Here is a 22,373-nt window from a genome sequence, read left to right as displayed (position 1 = left end):
GTGTGTTGTCAAGTCGATCGTGTAAGTTTGATTCAGCCAGGTATGCACAGTGTATCGGTTGTGTTGGTTATTGGATGCCGCCCACCTTGCCACACTGGCTCCGCCCATCGTGCGTCCGTCCCCCTCTGATGATGCGGTCTTTTCTTTTGTGTCACGCCTCTGACCGCAGCAGATTTGTTTCACTTGCCTTAATTCCTCTCCTGCGGGCGCCAGCGTATAAAAGGGAGGGGTGCTTCCAGGCCGCTCACACTCTTGAGTGAGGCTCGGCGTAAGCATCAGGTAAGGCGCACATATGCACAGTACACACACACACTCCGTGCCACTATATAACTTTGTCCCTTTCTTTTCTGACCCAGCAATCATGTCTAGTGACAAATCCAAATCCTCTTCCCAGACTGATGGGAAGGCTGCTCAGAGCAAGAAGTCAGAGTTCGGCCTGACTTCTTACAAGGTGAGAGCCTCTCTGACATGAAATTCTTCAGTGAAAAACATGACTGTGCGTTGCCTCTTCTCGTTGTAGATGTTGGTGTTCGACCAGGAGAACTTCCAGGGCCGCATGATTGAGATCAGCAGCGAGGTGATGAACATCTGTGAGCTGGGCATGGAACGCGTGCGCTCTCTCCGTGTGGAAACCGGCCCGTGAGTGCCCTCCCCTCCCCCCCGTCAACTTGTGTCTTTGCAGTGAGCTGATATAATGCCATTTTGATTGGCAGATTCGTGGGCTTTGAGCAGATAAATCTCTGCGGTGAGATGTACATCCTGGAGAAGGGCGAGTATCCTCGCTGGGACTCCTGGAGCAACTGTCAGAAGAATGACTACCTACTGTCCTTCAGGCCTGTTCGAATGGTACCCCCCCCCACACACACTTCTAAAAACACTTCTTTGCTTCTCCATCTCAATGAATCACCAGTGTTGAGCTTCTCTGGGTCTTTCCTTACAGGACCCTGATAAGCACAAGATCTGCCTGCATGAAGTGGGAGAGTTCAAGGGCCGCAAGATGGAGATCATGGACGATGACGTCCCCAGCCTGTTCTCCTACGGATTCACCGACAGAGTGGGCAGCATCATCGTCAGCTGCGGAACGTGAGTGCAGCTCACAGTGGAACGCCGCAAATCAAACGCCAGCTGTCGTCTTTCCGTTGTTCACATATGTGTGATTTTTTTTCCCCCCTTCACAGCTTTGTGGGTTACCAGTTCCCCGGCTACCGTGGTAGTCAGTACCTGCTGGAGAAGGGCGAGTTCAGGCACTTTAACGAGTACGGCGCCCGCACCCCTCAGCTGCAGTCTGTGCGCCGTATCCGCGACATGCAGTGGCACCAACAAGGCTGCTACACCCTGGCCACCAAGTGAGGCTCGGGAAAGGAGAGAAAGAGAAAGAGCGGAAGTGAGGGAGAGGGGCGCAAGAAGAGGGGAAGGGGAAGAGACGTCTAAGGCCTTACCTGATCACGGCCGAAAAGCAGTGAGGCTCTCCTTGACCTGGACCTCATCTCGTGGAAAGGATATCCATTCCTCACTGTCCATTTTTCTCTTTCTCCCCTATGGGCTGAGCTTAGTTTCTCCCCTTTCTCTCCCCCCCCCCTTTTTTTTTTTTTTTTTAATGTTTAGTCCCTATCTTCATTCTCCTACAAAGCTCTGAAGAAGGAACAAGACACCTATTGCAATTTTACACAAGATTCGTGATTCAGGGTACAATGCACTATGGGAAAAAGAGTCTTTAGCACCTCCTGCTCTGGCCCCTGTGTATTGCACATACACTCTGCTGTACAGAATCCTGGCCAAGTTTTCAATAAAAACAACAATTGTTTCAAAGATGTTGATGTCAGGTGACTTACTACTTGAAAACCATATAACAGCTTGTCATGAATTTAAATGGCCAATCCTGGGCAACGCTGTTGATTTCAAAACAATTCAGAAACCATTGTAGCTCTGTGTGATGCCAGTTGGATGATCTGTTTTTGAATCAAATATTTGCTTAATATGCATGATCCAAATCATACCTTTTAACATCAAATGTTGGTCTATTGGTGTAAAAAGATAATAAAGTGAGTAAAATCACAGTGGCTGCTTCTATGCTCTTGTTTTTTTTTTTTTAACTTGTTTATTACAGATTTACAAACGGAATGTTACATGCAAATATTTGATGTATAAAAAACAAACAGAAAGTCAGCAATTTCATCTTGACTACAAGTGTATGGACATGAGTATTAGGACACCTGGCCATTGGAAGCCATTGGAAATAAAAATAAAACTTTTGTTTTTTTATGTGTGATTCCTGTTGATCTCACATCTCAAGTTCTTTTAAACCAAACTCATCAAAGCATGCCTTCGGGAACACTAAGTTATTTTAAAAAATTGTTCCAACACTTTTGTCCATATATTCTGTGTTATACAATTTCTGTTACTTTTTTTTTTAAATTATATACATATATATTTTTATATAGCAACATAAAATGCTAGAACTACAGACAAAGATGTGTAGAGTCGTCCCTGGTTTTTGTGTTAAATGCCATCGCCCGTGCGATGCACATCAACGGGACATCATTCTCACAAACTCTGAAAGAAGCAAATGAGCAGAAAATAAATGTGTTGAGTTTCGAGACACAGTCACAAAATGCAAATAGAATTCAGCGCTCACCCTCAAAGTCTACCAAACCGTCTCCATTGAGGTCCACGTCTCTGAGAATCTCATTTATCTCTCTGTTGGTCACTTGTTCTCCCATCAGCTTCTTCATGGCCTCGCGTAGCTCAGACAAACTGATCTGACCGTCACCATTGGAATCAAACTGGGACCAAAGAGAGAATCCATCATTTTTTGGAGAGAATTTTCAAATCAAACATGGTTTCAGCCGGAGCACAAAAACAACAAATATGTTATTTTTTTCAAGCAAATAATCAAGCAAAGCCCCCCCCTAAACAACAAATACACATACTGTATGAATAGGCAAAAATGTGAATTCCAAAACACAAATATGCAGGGTTTCACGACATTGTGCATTTGATCAAAACTGAACCACAATGTATAAGAAATTGCCGAATATCCAGACCTCTTTGAATGCATCACGTAGTTCTTTGACTCCAATCATGTCTGCAGTCTCTGCCAACATTTTGGGTCCCATCAGCTCCACAAAATCCTCAAAGTCCACTTTGCCTCCACCTGTAGAACAGACGCATTGGACATTTTATCAAAAATCAGCAAAACAACAAAAATATATTCTGCTGAGTGTGCTTCTGATCCACTCACAAATTTGCTGACTCAATTCTATGAGCTCCATCTCGGTGGGCATGTATCCCATGGTCCTCATGCACTCCCCCAGGTCTTTATGGCTGATGAAGCCATCCTTGTTCTTATCAAACTCTAAAAAGGCTTCACGGAGCTCTGAAGACATGCACATGATTAAAAGTGCAAGTCAGGTATTTTATTCAGTTTGATGGAGAAGAGGAAAGGTAGTATTTAAAAAAAGAAAAAAACTCACCATCCATCTCTTCTGGTCTCAGCTCTCGATCCTGTTGGAAGCAATGATGATCAATTTCATCGACTTGAAAGCTTTTAACCTCTGTTGCTCATTCAACAATTTAATTAATAGGTTTATAACAAATATATTTAAGACATTTTTTAAATGCCATGATAATGGTGACATTGACCATGAATGGAGGGTTACAGTTACAGTAATAATTTCTTGGAAAACTTGAATTATTTCAGTAATTCGGTTTTTAAAAAATTAAACTCAGCTTCATTGCACAAAAAGTTGTAGATTTTATTGAATTTTATTTGTTGTCATTTGGATGCTAATAATTTAAAGCTAAGGAAAACACAAAATTCACAATCTCAAGAAATATAAATTACTATAGCACAAGAACCAATACAACTATTTCAAATATAGAAATTAGGTAGGGATAGATTTCTCAAAAGTATTTTCAAATGTTTTTTTTAAACAAATCTGTATAATAGATGAGCAATTTCATGTAATTAAAAAAAGTTCAGTGATAGTTAAATAATATGTATGTAGAGACATTTGCAGCCCTTCAGATGCGTTTGTAAAAATCCGCATATAACACCAAAAACGTTAAGGATTACTTAGATTGCTTGCAAGTTGCAACCATTCTATGCTGTAACCCGCCTCTTGCACAAAGTTAGCCAGATTGGCCCCATGTCACCCCTGACCCCAACAAGCACAAGCACAATGGATGGATGGAATGGAAGATCAACTGAGAAGTGGGTCAGTAGTTTTGTACCACAACACACGAGGGGTGAGTGCCACACAATCAAAAGTCAATCATTTATCCATGGTTCGGAACGATCGACCCCGAAGCGGTGATGCGGTAGATTTCGGCCATGATGGAGGGATGAAGATGAGCAGGGATGGGTCACAGCTTGTTACGTACGAGCGTCAGCAAAAAGCCTTGCTTGAGAAAGACGCAGGCGGGGCCCGCGATGTTGTGCATGTTGCTGTTCTTCACCAACGTCCCGAAAGGATTTTTGAACACATCCTCTTCCACTTCCTCGTCTTGCTCTTCCTGCTGTCGCACGCCCCTGAAGCCCATCACTTCACCCCCCACTGACACCCCCTTTAGAGGCAGACCAGGTTGTTAGCCTTGTCTTCAGTCAGCCATGTTTGCTGACACATAAAAACAACATCTTTCAGAGAAATTTTCATTTCAAGGAAGCGTTGGAAATGTTTCTATTTGACTCGTTTCTAACCTTTTTAGTTCCGAATTTTTCTCCAATTTAAAAGAGATACAAGATGTGTCAACTGTGGCTGCAACTAGCGGATAGTTTTATAAGCTACGTTGTACTGATTATTTCACCAACTAATTGAGTAATCGGATAAAAGTCATTTTGCATTACGGAACACAGTAACATGTCTTCTAAATGTGTTGTTTTTGTCCAATTGGGGTGACCATCTTTGCATTTTACTGAAGTCTCTGTCACGCCTGTGACATACTTTCAAGTTGACCCAGATGATCAAGAATTAAAGCACATACCGTCTTCATTAGCTTCGGTGAAATTAGCTTGTGTTTAGACTCTACCAATAGTGTGCCGGCTAGCTAATCAATAGCGTGACCCAATTGAAACCTTTGTGCCGACTGGGTCCCATGCCCTCACTTTTATGATGTCTGCTCTTTGTGGATCTGACTGTCATACCGTTACGATTTGTGGGTTGTTATTGTCTTGTCCTTTTTGTTGTATTGTCACTTCCTGTTATATTTTGATAAGTAACTCTCCTCTTGTTTCAGTTCGTGGGCCCTTCCTTCCTCTGTGCGTCAGTCTGATTGTCTTCCCTGATCCTAATTGTGTGCACCTTTGCCCTTCCCCTTCTGTGTGTATTGAGTCAGCGTCTTCCCCTTGTCTTGTGCCAGTGCGTCTTGTCTCGTCAGGAGTACCAGCGATCACGTAAACTAAAGATACTTTTGAGAAAATTTTGTGAAGAAGCCTTTGCTCAGAGAATTTCAGTTTTGTTTTGCCACCTTGTTTTCCCTCTTTGAGGTGTTTTTGGTTTTTGCCGGCTCAAGCCTGTCAGAAAATTCCCATTTTTTGGTCACTCTGCATTCGAGTCCTCTCCTTGAGCCAAGCCTGACACTGACTTTCTCTTGAGTCATCTTGCGTCTAAATTACAGTCAAAAGTTGCACCGTGTTTGGAATACAGATTTTTTTTTTTAAACTGATTAGAAAAAGAATTCTTAGTATGTCAAAATCAAATTGCGAGGTCCTGGAGCCAACCGATGGAGGAAAGGGGCATTATAATAATACATAAGGTATTCATTAAAATTGCAGTTACAACAAAAACATAATGTCCATAACAGTACTAATGCAATGATATTATTAAAAAGAAAATATTATTTTAAAAGCTGATTAACAATAATATTCAAAGTCATTGTTTGTATGGAATTGCATTATATTGTATGTTTGTCAGACTTGTACTCCATGACATGTCCAGGATCAAACTGCCAAATTTCTTAGGGAAGGATCAAGGGATGACAAACATACAACCGCTGGGCGATTACATTCCGTGATGCATTTCTTCATGTCCAATCATACAATCCTTTTACTTTTAACCCACAAATATTAGAATGCACGTTTTATCATGAAGTCATTTGTAATATAAAACAAGCCTGAAATACAAACTCAAATGGGCTCTGACGAGAATACGGTTCCCTTGGTTAAATGGCGGTCTAACTAACCCTGCATGCTCATCTCAGTTAGTTCAAAATAAGGAAATATTCTATGCCAGTTATGATACTTAAAGTCTTACCTTCCTCATTTTTTCTTTCATGGATGATTTGGTGCAGTTACCCATCACCCAAGCTCCCAACCTATAGTCCTCTTCTTTTCTGCACCACTTGCCTCACACTCTTCCCTTTTGTCTCCTCACTAGCTGCTCGTTTCAAAACTCCAGCTGCTCCATTGTGGAGAAAAACTCCAAGTGTTCCCCCATAGTGTGATGATGTGATGCCACTCAGTGATGAAGAGCGCCTCTAATCTATGCCAGTAATCACAAGGCTGATTGACTCCGCCCACCTTTGCCCATCCCAGGGTCATTGCATACATGACCCAAAATAAGCGCCCTCAACTAAACGGAATGCTTCACTTGAGTGATGCATCTCTAATTCTCTTTTTACACTTCTCAACTACTGTAATCTCTCGAGCGTCTCCATCAATCTCACATATGTTGTATCAGCACCCAAATGACTTCATCTGCAGCAAGATCGCTTTTAGGGAGAGAATTAAGAGGGTAAAAACAGAAGGGGATTAATCGTTGCTGTATCAGATTGAAGGAGTGGATGTGATGATGAAAAGAAGAGCTGAAAGGGTACAAGGAAAAATAAAACAGAAAACAGCAAGAACTCTGCACCTATTTGCTATTTTAAAGCGATGATTGAAATACAATTTTCTCGTAATATGAGGGCTGGTGCAGCAAGTTTTTTCACAAAAAAAACCCCTAAAAAACTAAATTAAAAAAAACAGCAATTATCTTGTATTAAGGGAATAATTGTGGTGTCACCGATGCAGTTTTGTGTGAACATTGACGATGATGAATGTACGCGCGAAAAAGGATAAAAATGAGAACATAATGGTTAAAACCGGTCACGGGAATAGAAGATAACTGCTTTAACTTTGAAATAAGTACTGCATGTACTGCATGTCTTTTTTGGACTGGTGATGTATGCAAATCATGCCACTAGAAGGCGCCAGAGAAAAAAGGGGACATTCGTGTGTGTGTGTGTGTGTGTGTGTGTGTGTGTGTGTGTGTGTGTGTGTGCGTGCGTGCGTGTGCGTGTGCGTGTGCGTGTGCGTGCGTGCGTGCGTGCGTGCGTGCGTACGTGAGTGAGTGAGTGCTTGACTGCAAATTTAAACTTCTTAAAACCATTTTGTTTCTGCCTTTATGATCTTCTTAATACTTTTTTAAATATACTGTATTCATATTTTAGAATTCAGTGTCATTTTTCCGAATGAAGACATTAAAAAATTGTGATGCGTTCTTGGGGGATCTGGACCAGATTAATATTATTTCTATTCATTTCATTGGAAAAAGTTGATTTTGAGATATGAATGGTTTGAATTACAAGTATGGTGGAATTAATTAAACTCTTAAATTGGGGGTTATGTTGCCGAGCCCTCCCACAATGAATTAAATAAGCTAAGTAGAGAATGATTTTTAAAAATTGGATGCATACACTTCATCACTAAAAATATATTCATTTGAGGTGAATGTATTAATTTTCACCACTCGGGTCGGCCATCCACAAATCTAACACTATGGCAATAACGTCAGTGAATGAGTGTGTGCCATGGTCTGTTGAGTTGAAAATGAACGTAGGGGAGCGTATTACTGGCCAGCAATTTTCTGGCTATGGCAATAGTAACTGTTGTGACTCCTGCTGTCGATGATTTGAATCATTACAAGATGGGCCGGATTCAATTGGCATCCCCAGACTGGTAGGCCTCATGTTGCCTATACTCTCACTCAGCGCAGGCTGCCACCCGATGATGCAACTTAGTACTTTATTCATGATTGCATCTTACTAAACCCTTACACTGAAAAGATTAGCATTAGTTCTACAGGTGAATTAGCAATACTGGTACCAGTATCACTTTTGGTAGTTACAATGCTTTCAAAATTGTGTGACAGTTAAATCAGTTAGTCAGTTAAGTCACTTACTTAATTTCCTGCCACGGTTTCGCAATTTCAGTAATTTCATGTTGGTTAATCAACAACCGGTCTGGACTCATCAATGACTCACCCAGATGAGTTGAGTGGGAGACATGCGTACGTACTGAGATCAGCAGCTAGCTCATACCATTATAACTGATTAATTAGCTGCTCAGTTCCTTCTTATCACATTTCAATTCATTATGTAAATTAGGTTTGTGTGTGTGTGAGTGTGTGTGTGTGTGTGTGTGTGTGTGCGTGCGTGCGTGCGTGTGTGCGTGCGTGCGTGCGTGCGTGCGTGCGTGTGCATTGAGTAAAGATCTGGTGTCGGATGATCAGCAACTGGTGTCCTCTAACAAGAGCTGTCAGTCAGAGATTGACGATGTATAGTGTAAGGGATGAGGGCCGGATGGGTTCAGTGGTAATTGATACTAACTATGTCGTCATTATCTGATCTTACTCATTTGACGTAGCCCAATATGCAAGAGCAAGAACAGAAAAAATACAAATATATTGGTTGGACTCAGGTAACATTGTCAGGGCAAACACTTGTGAGGCATTGCTTTCCGGATGATGGGCAGGAGAAAGGTGTCCCACCAGTCCAATCTGTTTATTTAATACAAAGCTTTTCATTGAATTGCAATGTTAATGTGCATGAATAATGATTATTTCTGCATTCTTTTAATTATTGGAGGGAGAGAGTGGCCCTTCAAATTTGAATAAACTACATAAACATTTTTAGAAAAAAATAGGAAACTGTTTGTTGTGTCTGTTCAGTGATAATGATATATTTTAAAAAAAAATTCTCAAAGTTTCATGATTAATCAGATGTTGTTGGCGCGCTTTATTACATTATTGTGGTTTGAATAACTGAAATTTAAACAAATAGTGAGAATTTTCAAATGTGTATCCCCAGCACAAAATATTAACATGTCAATTATTTGTGTTGTCAAGATCTGTCACAGTTCGTTTCCTTGTTTTAATGTCATAGTTTCGGTTCGCGTGGCTGTGTGCTCGCCCCTCCCCTCCTGTGCTCTGATCAGTGTAATTGCCGTCACTTGCATCTCGTTACCTGTCTTGTATTTAAGTCCTGTCTGCCCCTCACTCCCCTTTTGGATTGCTTGCGACTTATGTCTTCTTGTTTCTTCTAGTTGCTTGTCTGTTCTCCTCTTGTTTTGTCTTTCTGTTCAGTTATTCACGTCGCTAGTCGAGCATCTATAGTTTGTCTTTTGAGTTTGTTCAATTAACCCTGGTCCAAGCTGCATTTGGTCGCCCAGCTCCATTCACTTCATGACAGGTGTTGTTTTGGGGAATTTACATTTTTTGCACAGTGTAGAAGAGATGTAGGGTGGGGGATTTGGGGAAAGGTGGGAAATGAAAGTTACAAAGGTCAAAACAATTTGGTGCGCAGTTTTGATGAAAGAAAAAGAGGAGGATTCACAAGCAATTGATGCTGGTCTGAAGACATTTATGTAGTTATTTTATGTGGGGGCACTTCTCTCGTGCAAGTGCTTTTTGACCCCATGGAATATCTCTTTTATTAGCCTCTCGCTAATATGTCAGTTTCTGGCCAAGATGCTTGCTGGATGGCTTCTACTTCATGTTTTAGAAATAAAATAGGAAACTGTTTGGAATTGTCAATAAAAAATGGCAACCTGTTTATTAGCCTCTAGCAAAGATGACTGATTTGAAGTGAGATGGAGGGTTCTCTACTTTTTTGCTTCAAATGAATTGACATTACATCAAAGTACGAGTGTGTTAGTATTCTTAGAGAAATGTCAAACGCTTGCATTTCCGTTCACTTTGTGTGGGCTGACGGTCTATCAGTGCAAGCAGGAAATGAGCTCCTCATTAAGCAACACATTTCTTTCCACTTCTTCCTGATTGTGCTGACACTCTCTCGCGCTTATTTTTGGACCTGTGGCATCATAACTGACATCAGCTGTTTTCCTTTTTCTGTTTTTTTTCCTGCTGACGTGAGCATGTTACATCCTCTTCAGTCTAAGAGGGAATCAGAATGACTCACAGGCCGTCTTAATCCCCTCTCGTTTTATTTATGTTTTCAACACCACGATCCGTTATTCCTGAGCCGACAGATGCAACATGTAGGTACACAAATATGTTACAGCCCTCTCTTGTGTCGCTGCCTTCTCTTGTCTCATCCTGTGAGTGACATGAGATGTAATGGGATGGCAACTGGCAAGCCAGAGTGCAATGGCTGCCAAGGTATGGCTGTATTATCATAACTCTGGCTGAGCATGACGCTATCTGTGACGGATTACACTTTCCTAATGTTTCCTAAAGTAAAGGAGCTTAAATCCTCACCGACACACGCTATCACATCCTTAATGATGAAGCGCCCACTATGCACTGAGATGCAATATATTTGATGTAGCTGTATTAAATGCAGCGTTTTACCTAGTCATATAAGATATCTGTGAGAGAGCATTCACTGCACAGTGGTAGAGTACCTCAATTTACTACAAGTAATGCGACAGATTTTTCAAAATGCAAGCCGTCATTCTGTTCGAGCAGATATTTGCGATACGAACCTATATGGTAGCAAACCAGCAGCAGTTTTGTGTGCTAGTAAATAATTCTGCAAAAGGAGAAAAATGTCATGTTTTAGGGATTTGACATCTATGGTCCAATCAAACATTAACCAAAGAAAGGTATGTATGTATTCATCTAGAATTTTCCTTCTGAATATATTTCAATATGGAAAGATAATTTGAGATGAGCATGGTCACAAATGAAAGTCCTTATTTAAGACACCACTGTATAATGTGCAGTGCTTAACCCATTCATTAGACCCTGTCCACCTATTCATGCAAACTCCACACAGGGAGGGCCGGAGGTGGAATCGAACCCGCACCCTCCTAACTGTGAGGCGGACGTGCTACCCAGCGCTCCACCGAGCCGCCTGTTTATGAAACAGTTGCTCTAATTTAAAAAAAGAAAACATATGTTTTAGGGGTAGGCGGCTCGGTGGCGCACTGGGTAGCACGTCCGCCTCACAGTTAGGAGGGTGCGGGTTCGATTCCACCTCCGGCCCTCCCTGTGTGGAGTTTGCATGTTCTCCCCGGGCCCGCGTGGGTTTTCTCCGGGCACTCCGGTTTCCTCCCACATCCCAAAGACATGCTTGGTAGGCCGATTGAAGACTCCAAATTGTCCCTAGGTGTGAGTGCGAGTGCAAATGGTTGTTTGTCTCTGTGTGCCCTGTGATTGGCTGGCGACCGGTTCAGGGTGTCCCCCGCCTACTGCCCGATGATGGCTGGGATAGGCTCCAGCACTCCCGCGACCCCCGTGGGGACTAAGCGGTTCAGAAAATGGATGGATGGATGGATGTTTTAGGGGTTGAGTGTTGTACAGGACTAATGTCTGACTTCATAGATAACCCTTCTGACCTGGCTTAAGGTATTAAAAGTTGATTTCAAAGTCCTAAATGGTCAAATATCAAGAGGTCATTGGATTGGGAAAAGTCCATATTAAAACACTTAAGGATACTTTCTCTTTTTTTTTTTTTTGACAAATTTAATATGCATTTGATAGATTTAAGAATGTCATAGTGGCAAAGAGCACTCTGTTCTATTCACTTTGCGCACCCTTGCCATATCCTGTCTTTCATCGTATTCTGGCCTCTCCAACGTCTTTTCCCCCTCTTAGATAGATGCCCTATTTTACTGATATTAATAGCACTATTTGTAGTATGCAGCCTGGTTTTATTTAGTTAAGGGGGCAATGGAAACACACACCACAGCTGACAATGAGCTACCTGTCCAAACACAGAGTCCACGATAGGCAGCAAGTCGACAGGCTCCGACTGCTCCACCTCTTCTCTGCTGCTGTCTTTCCTTTGTGGTCCTTCCATCATCTGCTCCAGCCTCTCTTCCAACGTCTGCCCGTTCTCAGAGAGCGTCTTCGGGAGGTGACACGGTGTGGACACTTGGATGTCTGCTGTAATGACTCCTCCCTGCTCACCGGTGCGCTTCCTCTGCTTCTCTACCTTCTTTTTGATTGCAGCCTGCACCTTTGGTGAGAAAAGCAGATTGAGAACCTCAGGTCAGACTTGGTTTACTCTTAAAACAAATGTCACTTTTAATCAGGGGTGAAAATGAGAAACTTAAAATGACCCTCATTGTAATAATATAATTTCTTTCAAAATCAATGTTCTTTTTCTTACACATTACACAGTGCAACATGAGACAAGATTTATGGTGTTCAAACACCCCTGCTCACACACACAATGGCAATTAATGATTTGATACGGATGCAGAAACTGCACGGCATCATAATTTGGTAATCTTGTTTAGCAACATGAAAGGTACCAAATACTAGAAAATCCACTCTGTATAATGTATTGCATGTCTACATACACAATTCAAGTTGTATTTTGGTCTATTATCTTAAATATAACGCATAATCCATTTAGTTCTCATTTTGTATTGCGCTTATCCTCATTAGGTGTCTACATACACAATTCAAGTTGTATTTTGGTCTATTATCTTAAATATAACACATAATCCATTTAGTTCTCATTTTGTATTGCGCTTATCCTCATTAGGGTTTAGGTGGAGCCGAAGCCTATTCCAGATGGGCAAGATGCGAGATGCGCCCGTGGACAGAAAATTGCAAGATGAATATAGACAAGCATTCACACTCAAATTCACATTTATTATTATTATTATTATTATTACTATCCCACCCATCCATTTTCTATTATTTATATTATTAGTAGTAGTAGGATTAGTAGTAGTCTGCAACTATTGCATAACATTGCTTATCACCACTCCCCAGGTTTGAAATAAGGTCCATAAAAATAAAACCAAACACTTCTAATAAAATACTTGGATGGAAATCCATATTAGTGCAATTTCTTTTCCTAGTACAACATACCTAACAATTAGTGATTGTGTGTGTGGAGGATATGGCGTAAACACACACCTGTTTGGCAGTCCTCTCCTGTGGCACGCTCATGGCTGCAGCACCGCCTCCCGCAGCCGTCGACTCGCGAATGATCATGAACATCTCGATGTGACACAGGCGCACGCAGCCTCTATCTCCCTCTCTCTCTCTTTCTTCTGCCCTCCCCCTCCCTCTCTCGTCTCTCAGATGATGTCGTCTCTGTTTTTATTTTGAAAGTGCAAAAATCCAGTACAAAGTTGGTTGAAAAAAAGGTCATTAGTTTTATGGCTTTTCCTCAACAGTTGCTTCCAATAGTTGTGCTGAAGCTCGAATCCAAATGTTTTCCCATCCTTCACCCTGTGGACCCGGTCCGAGTCGAGCGCTTCCTCCGCCGCTGCTCTTTCTTCTGTATAAGTTTCTCTCTTCGTGGCTTTTTATCATCAGCTTTTGTCTTGGCCGCAGGATTAAGTTCCTGCACCTCAGCCCTCAGTCTGTATCTCGCTTCCTTTTAGGTGACACCCTATACCTCCTGCGCTTTAGGTCTCACAGTTTCTACCTGCAGCACACCAAAGTTGCTTCTTAACTGCCTCCTCTTTTTCAAAATAGCCATCTAGGATAACAGTCACTTTACAGCCACAATAGCCATCCTGGCTGAATGATTTTTTTTCCCTTGCATTGGATACCGAAGCATTGCAAACACAAATCTTCACTTCACCAGAACTTCAATTTAGTAAATTCCTGGTATATACATTTCAACAAATTTTCCAAAAGTCCTAGTTATTTCCATGGAAAGTTTCTAACATCTGGGAATTTTACAAACCAAACTCTCACCGCATAGTAATATTTTTATTTTCTCTTCTTTCGCTCTACATTTATCCGCCTTCAGATTCCCTTTTTCATATCCAAAGCCTTTGTTGGGACACAAATTGGATTATTTCCCATTCTCCTAGGTCAGCTATCCGTTTAGTTACACGACACAGATTTCCTGTTTTTTTTTTCTGTTTGTTTGTTCGTTTGTTTTGCATGCAAACCCAGCTGCTATCAAATAGTTTGCTTCGGCTCAAACACATCACCTCAAAGTGGTCCTGCATGCATAATCTCATCCCACAAGGACCAGTGAGCACACACACATACATGAGCACAATTAACTGTTTCATCTCTATTTTTAGATTACAAAGCCAAGCATGTAAACATATTTTTAAATCCTGGGACGAGGCAAAGATAAGAGCTACTTTTACTGAATACAATGAAGTAAGCACACGGCTGTTTAAAATTAGAGCTTGTATTTTTTGTGACATTTTCTCTACAAGAGTCTACACGATTCAAAAATAGAGTAGAGCTTTTTGTTTCTTGCTTTCTTTGACATTGTCCATAGGTGTGAATGTAGTCTGAACGGCTGTTAGTATGCATGTGCCCTGTGATTGACTGATGACCAGTCCAAGTTGCACATTGCGTCTTCCAAAGAATGATCTGGACCAGTGGTCTAGAAAATAGATGGATGTACAATGTGGCTTGAGTTACAGTACAAGTTGACATCAATTAAAGAAGAACTGGGTGTATATGGCACAGCAATCTGTGCGTCACAGTTATGGCTTTTTTTTACATCTGTGTGATACACGAGATGGTGTTAAGGTCAGGGCTGTTTTTCCACACCAAATTCTTCCACAAATTGTCTTTATGGAGCTTTTTTTCATACACCGGAATCAAAAAAGAGCCTTCTCCAAGCCCTATCACCCTAGCTGTAATTTAGTAGCCAGGGCTTGTGTTACTGCGTGTTAACTGGCCTGCAGTGATATCAAATTAGACATCAAGACACCTTGACTAACACTGGAGGCCAATAAAAGGAGTCTACAATCAGCCATGAATAATAGACACATTCTTCTTCTCATTATTTATTTGTTTGCATTGCAGGTGACAGATATCCAATTGGCTCTAATAGCACAAAAGTTATTTATCAAGGTGGCACTGGAAAAGAAGCTCGTTGTACGTAGAATGCCATATGAGGTGACATCTAATCAGTGGATTAACTTGGACATAAGATATTCACAGCGGTAGGGTGAAACTATAAACAGTAGGTTTACCACCGTAATGGTTCTTTGTTACAACTCTGCCTCGTCTGTGTTAATACATTATAACAATAACTCACAAAAAAACATTGTGCCTGATAATTAAAGGCTCATTTAAAGATGTACACACGACTAGTATTACTACTTGTGAATCAATAGATGTTAACTCGTGGACTGTCACGAGTAGTACTGGCACCACACTGCTGTCAATTAGGACATAGCAGTAAAATGTTGTTGTCCTACTAAAGAGCAAGAGTTGTCCCACTTGTGAGGACTAATAGCATACTAACTAGTACATGGACCTCAATTTGGAGATCAATGAGCTTTTTGTCCATTTAGTGGGGGGAAAAATACAAGTGAGAAAGTTGTCCTATTAGTGAGTTGGATTTTCATAATTGTAAGGGCAAAAAAAAGTCTAAATATATTCACCGTAAACTGAATATCAAGGATTTTGAATTAAGGCTCAAATTGAAATTCGCAACTTGAAAAAAAGAAAAAAAACACCATGGATTAAAAGCCTTAGTTAGTTAAGAATTTGAATAACAACGTAAAACCCAGTGTACTAGCATATTGCACAAAAATCAGTCCTAAAAAACACCTTTTAGTCTCTTTTGCATTGCGCCTCGTATGGCAAATTTCAGAGTAGATGTTTGTCTAAACATGAGCCCCAGAATTTGCTTTTTTGGGCATCCTCTTATAATAAACATGGCCACTCAATTTTATGTTGAACAAACAGGTGTCAAAGGCAGTTTTTCCTCCTCCTCCAATTTACAAGGAAGCACATTTTGTGAGTTCTTAGGGGTCATGTTTGAAATGGGACATCTAAAATACATTCATGCATTTTCACCAGCATAATCATGTTTTTGGGCATGTTAACGTACCCCAATGGCAAAAATAAGAATAAATACTGATTGCAAGAGTGTTGTTTCCTTTATTGTGCTATTTGTTTGCTTTTGTCCTTTTAATGTTTTTTTTCCTATGCACATTACAGTGAACCCCTGCTATTCATGAGGGATAGGGACTGTACTATAATTCCCTATACTGATGCCATTAAATGGTGGCAAATGACTACTTTTGGTCTAAATAATGCTTCTCAACTCACATCAATACTAAGACACCAACGGCAAAGGAATACTGTCATTTGTCATGTGGTTTTTCAGAAAATAACGGAGTATAGTTTGAAATAAAAAAATCAACAAATAGGTTAGTTTGCAAAAACCAAAACGCAAATATGCGGGAGTTCACTGTCAACATGAAGCTTTTCGCAATACATTACATTGACTCAGAAATCTTGTTTCAACATCTTGCATCTAAATGTGCTGATTCAACTATCCCCAGTGTGGCGTGACAATGGTCAGCGGCTCCCAGTTATAGCCTTTAATAATAGGCCAGGGATTAAAATATGGGTAAACTGGTTCGTTGAATTTGGCATCGTAGAAGGTGAACAGGTGGCTCATGTCTCCGGCGTCGTAAAAGGCCACCTCACCGCGGCCGCAGTCCAGATAGACGCCCACCCGCCTGGGAGGTTTGGCCGGATACAACAAACTATCCTCCTCCGTGTCCGTGCATGCTTCATACTCGCAGGTGCCATCTCCGTTGTCCCTCAGCACCATGGTCCAGAAACCGTCCTCCGGGCAGAGGTTGATCTCATCCTTCCTGTTGACGGAGGCTCGGGCCACGCCGAGACCCCACGCCGTCTTGGAGCCCACTTCCACCTCCCAGTAGTGTCTGCCCGAGGAAAAGGCCTCCGTGCCTAGCACGATGTTGTAGCGAGTAAAGCGTTCCGGGTTGTTGGGCAGGTTGGGCTGGATTTTACCCACCTGAACCCTGGTGCGACATGAGGAAACCCACAGGCAGGGGTAGGCTGTGTTCGGGTCCAATGACACCGTGGTGACAGCTAAGGATATAAGGGAAAATACATTCACACTCACATCAAAACTCTAGGCCGTGCCATGTGTGTGGGTTTGTACCAGGCTTAAACACTGCCATCATTTTCCTCCAGGTCCTGTACTGCAAAGGTCCCACAAACTCTCCAGACTGCAGATCCACACTCACCTCCGGGGGGCGCTCAAACAAGTTCTCAGCCCTGGAAAGTCAGACAGAATGACAGAGAATTCCAAAAGCAACAACCGAAGCCAAAAAATATGAAGGTAATGTTTATTAATAAAGCCAATGATGAACAAATCAGCTGGACTTTCTTTATTCATAGCTCTTCGCTCAGGACCCCGAGCTGCAGTTATGAAAATGTCATCTTTTACTTCCTGACTACCATTGGCACAATGCCAGGCTTTATACTTTGCCACGATCAGGTGGAAATCAGCTGCAAACGGCACTCTGCTGTGGGCGTGTTTGCGCTGGTACAGTATATGATTCGTGCAATATTCTTTGTGAATAAGACATTACGGCGATGCAAATTGCAGCTGCAAATGAGTGGCCACAGTTCATTCTTTGTGATTCAAGACCTCTTAATTGCTTAATTCCTACTATCTTAGAATTTCCTTAATAAATAATATTTGCTTTAATCTTGATCCAGAAATAAAAATAACCGATTTTACAACATTTTTCACCCAAAAAAGTTAGATGTTTGCTTTTGCTCTTCAATTAAAAGTCTTCAATGACTGATCCACACTCCGTAAGCTGAGGTCTTCTATGGACTACTATTATACCTTGCAGCTGTACTTAATGTTGAGCCTTAATAGTGGAACACTGAATTTACCCCATGGGATCAATAAAGTATCTATCTATCTAATGAAACCTCTTAATTTTGATAATTATTTCATTTAACATGATTTTAGACAAGGTCTTTGCCCATGCCTTGGCCTAGGTCAGTCTGCTCTCTAGTGGCGAATCAGCTGCAGTACAAGTCAAGTTGACCTCAACACGGTGGATGAATGATGAATTAAAAATATTAGGAAAAATGTGATAAGTCATAGAACACAAAAAAATCATCCATAATTACAGTGATGGTACTCACCCGCCAATAAAATCTTTAATTCCCTAAAACAGAAGGAAACAAATGCAGGTTTGTAACACATCACTTCCTTTGTTTTTGCATGATGGTGTAACGCATCAACATACAGTACATACTGACATCACTAAACATCTCCGCTCTCCCACCTTGAGTTGCTCAGGGTTTTCTTCCTCCATCAGTTTGAGGTGAAGCTGGTCAGCGGCGCTTTCCAGCTGGCTGCTTTGCTGTGCGGCCTCTGTGAGCGCCTCCTCCAGCTCAATGAGCTTCTCCTCCTTTTGCTTCTGCAGTTTTTGCTTGATGCGATCCTCTTCCTCCTGGAGGAACTCCCTCAGACGGCCAAACTCCACAGTCACCATGTCCTCCAGATCCCCTGATCGCTCCTGAGTGATAAGAAGTTACACAACCACTTGAAGTGAAATTGGATCATTGGCAAAGTTGTAAGGAATCACTGCCAGTGCTATAGCAGTGCTTTCATACACAAAATGATGAACTTCTGAGGATATACTGTGTTGGTCAAGCATGACACCAAATCAGACACAAAACACCAAAAAGAAACAGAAAGACAGGAAGAGGAGAGTTGGCAAACTTCCCCTTTTATGTTGTTTACTGACATCCTTTCACGCAAAGAAAAATAGAAGTGAAAATAAGTGAATGTGCATTAAAACTGGGTCAAACAACAGAGGGTTAAGTTTTTAAAGGGCAAATATGAAAATGTTTTCAGAGGTGTAGTTTTGAGCAAAGATAGTGTATGTATGTAGACTTATCTGGTACTTTTCAAGCAGTCAACGTGCTACTTACGCTCATATCTCTGTTCAACACATGCGCGCACACACACACATTACTCTACTTTGAATAACGATGAGTACAAAGTGATGAGTAAATAAGCAGTCCAGCCGAAATGAAGTCAATGCGGCATGCAATTCTAAATATGTCCATTCGGCTACTGTGTGTGTTAGTGTGTGTGCGTATGTGTGTGTGTGAGAGAGAGAGCGAGAGAGAGAGAGAGAGAGAGAGAGAGAGAGAGAGAGAGAGAGAGAGAGAGAGAGAGAGACATGATTTGACTTGTTTATGTATCACATCCATTGCATCATGTCTGAGTCTCCATATGATTTTGCAAGGCCGTTCTTGTTCAACTATCACTGCGTGGTGTAATTGTGAGGATTTTAACGGCGAAGTCAACCCCAAAATTTTAATATGTTCTGTGTATCCCAACTCGCCGAAACGCAGTGTTCAGTGTTTCATTTGTGGAATATGAATTGAACAGGCAATATCCACCTGTTTTTATCCAAGCGGACGTTTTGCCATGTGCTGTTGACTGAAAATGGTCTAAGTGAGATGTTCATTTGTGTTTTTATAATTAAGGCAGCCTAAGGAGGACTCGTGAGAGTGGACAAGGCTCGTTGTCATCATCCAAAAACACATACCTTAATGAGAAGGATTTTTTCATTTGTTTCTTTTTGGAAAAGTGAGGCATCCTCCGACTGCTGCTGAACTCTCTCCAGAGCCAGAGACAGTTTATGCTGCAGGGAAGAAGAGACACATTCAAACTACTGCAGAAATAAACTGGATTACGGATAAGCTCCGCCCACCCGCACCTTTCCTCGTTGAAACACACTCTTCCTTAATGGCACTCATATGACACAAGCCCAACTCAGGAACGAAGACAAAACTGCCATTTTAGCTCCAGTTAAAAAAAGAAAAGAGAACAAAAAGTCCATTTTTATCAGAGGAGTCCAAGAGGAGGAGTTGTCAGACCTCACACTGGCTTGCTGAATTCCTGTAAAACACTGGAGGCTGCAAACTGGCTGATCTGCTTTTTGAAAAGCATTCAAACCATCCAATGGTTTATGAAAGCCCTGGTTGTCAATGCCAAAAGAGACATGCGAATATAATTACAAAGTAGGTCAGGTTGTCAATCAGCACACCCATTATTTCTTTCCCAATTTGTAAGTAGCGAAGAATTGATTTATTTCTTATTGAGAACAGGGATACATATACAAGCTAGTTTTTCTAGTGTCACTGCATGTGTGTATTAAAAAACATGTACTGTATGTGCACATATATGGTGCCAAATATGGTCAATTTCAGAATTTTTTAACAAAGCAGTCCTATTGGTCTGTCCCCAAGTTATCTGTTATTTGTACGCATTAATAATCAACTCAGTGTTGAAAATAGCTTACACACAACTCTTTTAAAACGTGCACTTTTGAACTGGGTGGTGCGGCTCATGGCAGACTTTAAATAAAATTAAAGCAAATTAAAATTGACCTAATTACATTGAAAATTACATCAAAGTAATTAGGAATGAATTTAGTCCAGACCAGGGGTGTCACACTCATCTGTGTCATGGACAACATTATAGTTATGGTTTTCTGCAGAGGGCCATGATGACTGTGAAACCATGCAAATATTGAATCTCCTCATATTATTGTATATACACAAGAACTGATGGATAACTTGTTTAGAAATCTGATGTCAAGGAAAATAGATTGTTCACCGATTATTCAATTTACCGTGAAAACAGGATCAACAAAAATTGCTTTCAAAATCTGTTTTGTTTCAAAATTTTGAAATTTGGGTAGAGATTTTAGCAAGAATCGTGGAAGTTGACGCACAAGGTTTGCTTCATCGGTCCACATAAAATGAAATGTCAGGCCAAATCTGGCCCCCAGGCCCTGAGTTTGAAAGAGTGGTCTCGCATTGTAATGTGTTTTTCCATTTTAAATGAATAAGTAACCTGTACTTTATGTGGCCCTTACACATTAGAATGATTGTGAATACTGTTTTCATGGAAGATGTTAAATTGTTTGGGTTACACCAACCTTTTTCTCAAATTATGTATAATTCAATGATTCTCAAAGTGTGGTACAATTACAACTCGTGGCACATATATAAAAGAATTTATAAATGAAATGCATATAAATCTGACTTTCAAAAATTAAAAACGACATCTTTAACCGAACAGAATGAAGCTTGTGACTATGCATACAGTGTGTTTATAACCATTTAGATCCAGTACATTATGATTTTTAATGATGTACGGTACTTTCTAATTTTCCAGTGGAGTACATTTGCGAGAAAGAGAGCAATACCGTATACCTTATAGTTGTCAAAGGCCTCGTTGATGGGGATGACATTGTGCGTCTTGTGGTCCCGGGACATGCCACAAACTAAACATATCGGCAGCTGGTCATCCTCGCAGTAGAGCTTGAGTTTCTCCTCATGCTCCTCGCACATATCCATTCCGAACAGGCGCGGCCAGTGTCCGACGGATGAGGCGATGCTGCTCATGCTGGACCCGGGTTCTCGCTCCTCCAGCAGATCTTCCGGGACCCAGCCGGGAGGCAGCGGCGGCGCGCCTGCCCCACCCGCGGAGGCGGCGGCGGCAGAGTCCATGGCCCGGGCTCGACGCACGCTGTCCACCACGTTACACAGGAGCGAGTTTGGCCGCAGTTTCCTCGCGCAAGTTTTGCGGCACTTTGGGCAAGTCGACTGCTCTTCCGCCTTGGCCTCCCAGCACTGAATGATGCAAACTTGGCAGAAGTGGTGCCCGCACTCGAGGATGACAGGATCGCGGAAGAGCTCCAGACACACTGGACAGGTGAGTTCCGATTGGAGTTCTTCAAGTGCGCCGGCCTCTGCCATTGCCCTCCCGTGTGCACATAGTCCTCATTCGGAGACAGGAAACTCACTCGACTTGTCCTTTAGTGTCTCTGTGGACTTGTCAATGCAAAAGTTGACTCCAGGGTGAGAGGCAGAAAAGGCGTGGCCTAAGTATGTTTTTTTCTTTTTTCCCCTGAACCAACCCCACTGAGGACGTGCAGCAACAGGCTCGGCGAGTGCTCCAGTTGCTGCTAAATGCCTCATGACAGTCACAAGCAACCGTTAGAGGGAGATATTTACAGTCGAACAAGTTGTCCTTTCAAGGAAGTATGCAAGCTAACAAAAATAGAAAAGCCCATATTTGTGAATGGTGGGGAAATGATGGACGTTCTTAAAAACTATTGAGCATCTACATTTTAATTTTTTCCCATTAACTGAAACAATTAGTCAATAATAATTTGTACCCCATCAAGACAAACCCATGCGTTGAATCTGAATTTCCAGGCTAATATAGTGCAATAGACATATAGTAAGAGTAATACAATAATTAGGACATGAATTTAACATTTGTTATATTAAATTAGAATACAAACCCCAGTTACAAAAGACGCAAAAACTAAAAACTAAATATCATTCGCGCATCATTTTCAATCTATATTCAGTCAAATACACGTAATG

At 41.5% G+C, this 22,373-nt stretch overlaps 3 protein-coding genes across 5 annotated transcripts; 1 reads left to right on the top strand and 2 right to left on the bottom strand.

Annotated features, from left to right (window-relative positions):
- Positions 1-225: 225 nt before the first annotated feature.
- On the top strand, positions 226-1,811 carry crybb1l1 (crystallin, beta B1, like 1). The gene is made up of 6 exons (XM_037262306.1): positions 226-279; positions 357-451; positions 521-639; positions 714-846; positions 941-1,083; positions 1,179-1,811. The coding sequence occupies exons 2-6, from the start codon at positions 362-364 to the stop codon at positions 1,348-1,350; spliced, it is 657 nt and encodes a 218-aa protein (XP_037118201.1). The 5' UTR covers positions 226-279; positions 357-361; the 3' UTR covers positions 1,351-1,811.
- Positions 1,601-13,457, bottom strand: cabp2b (calcium binding protein 2b). 3 transcript variants are annotated; one of them, XM_037262303.1, is made up of 7 exons: positions 13,095-13,457; positions 11,926-12,180; positions 3,474-3,504; positions 3,242-3,376; positions 3,045-3,154; positions 2,636-2,783; positions 1,601-2,553 (listed from the first exon to the last, which is right to left on the bottom strand). In XM_037262303.1, the coding sequence occupies exons 1-7, from the start codon at positions 13,176-13,178 to the stop codon at positions 2,528-2,530; spliced, it is 789 nt and encodes a 262-aa protein (XP_037118198.1). In that variant the 5' UTR covers positions 13,179-13,457; the 3' UTR covers positions 1,601-2,527. The 3 variants fall into 3 exon arrangements, with proteins under 3 accessions (XP_037118198.1, XP_037118200.1, XP_037118199.1); XM_037262305.1 differs by lacking the exons at positions 11,926-12,180; positions 13,095-13,457 and adding an exon at positions 6,252-7,219; XM_037262304.1 differs by lacking the exons at positions 11,926-12,180; positions 13,095-13,457 and adding an exon at positions 4,384-5,235.
- Positions 13,458-14,934: 1,477 nt separating this feature from the next.
- Positions 14,935-21,908, bottom strand: LOC119128764 (nuclear factor 7, brain-like). The gene is made up of 6 exons (XM_037261507.1): positions 21,192-21,908; positions 19,517-19,612; positions 18,239-18,472; positions 18,096-18,118; positions 17,092-17,207; positions 14,935-17,018 (listed from the first exon to the last, which is right to left on the bottom strand). Exons 1-6 carry the CDS (start codon positions 21,735-21,737, stop codon positions 16,450-16,452), a joined length of 1,584 nt encoding a protein of 527 aa, XP_037117402.1. The 5' UTR covers positions 21,738-21,908; the 3' UTR covers positions 14,935-16,449.
- Positions 21,909-22,373: the final 465 nt, after the last annotated feature.

This window comes from Syngnathus acus, chromosome 10 (genome assembly GCF_901709675.1).
Source record: "Syngnathus acus chromosome 10, fSynAcu1.2, whole genome shotgun sequence".
Lineage (NCBI taxonomy): Eukaryota > Metazoa > Chordata > Actinopteri > Syngnathiformes > Syngnathidae > Syngnathus > Syngnathus acus.
Note: the sequence above shows the minus strand (reverse complement) of the source record. Positions and strands in the feature narration are given on the sequence as shown.

Excerpts from the sequence above, each read along its gene's own strand:
- crybb1l1 (XM_037262306.1), top strand. The coding sequence starts at position 362 with ATGTCTAGTGACAAATCCAAATCCTCTTCCCAGACTGATGGGAAGGCT. Across the intron at positions 847-940 it reads CCTTCAGGCCTGTTCGAATG|GACCCTGATAAGCACAAGAT; the intron begins GTACCCCCCCCC and ends CTTTCCTTACAG. Across the intron at positions 1,084-1,178 it reads ATCATCGTCAGCTGCGGAAC|CTTTGTGGGTTACCAGTTCC; the intron begins GTGAGTGCAGCT and ends CCCCCTTCACAG.
- LOC119128764 (XM_037261507.1), bottom strand. The coding sequence starts at position 21,737 with ATGGCAGAGGCCGGCGCACTTGAAGAACTCCAATCGGAACTCACCTGT. Across the intron at positions 19,613-21,191 it reads AGGCCTTTGACAACTATAAG|CATAAACTGTCTCTGGCTCT; the intron begins GTATACGGTATT and ends TCTTCCCTGCAG. Across the intron at positions 17,208-18,095 it reads ATTAAAGATTTTATTGGCGG|GGCTGAGAACTTGTTTGAGC; the intron begins GTGAGTACCATC and ends CTGACTTTCCAG.
- cabp2b (XM_037262303.1), bottom strand. The coding sequence starts at position 13,178 with ATGTTCATGATCATTCGCGAGTCGACGGCTGCGGGAGGCGGTGCTGCA. Across the intron at positions 3,505-11,925 it reads TGGACTCTGTGTTTGGACAG|GATCGAGAGCTGAGACCAGA; the intron begins GTAGCTCATTGT and ends TGCTTCCAACAG. Across the intron at positions 3,377-3,473 it reads GAGACCAGAAGAGATGGATG|AGCTCCGTGAAGCCTTTTTA; the intron begins GTGAGTTTTTTT and ends GCATGTCTTCAG.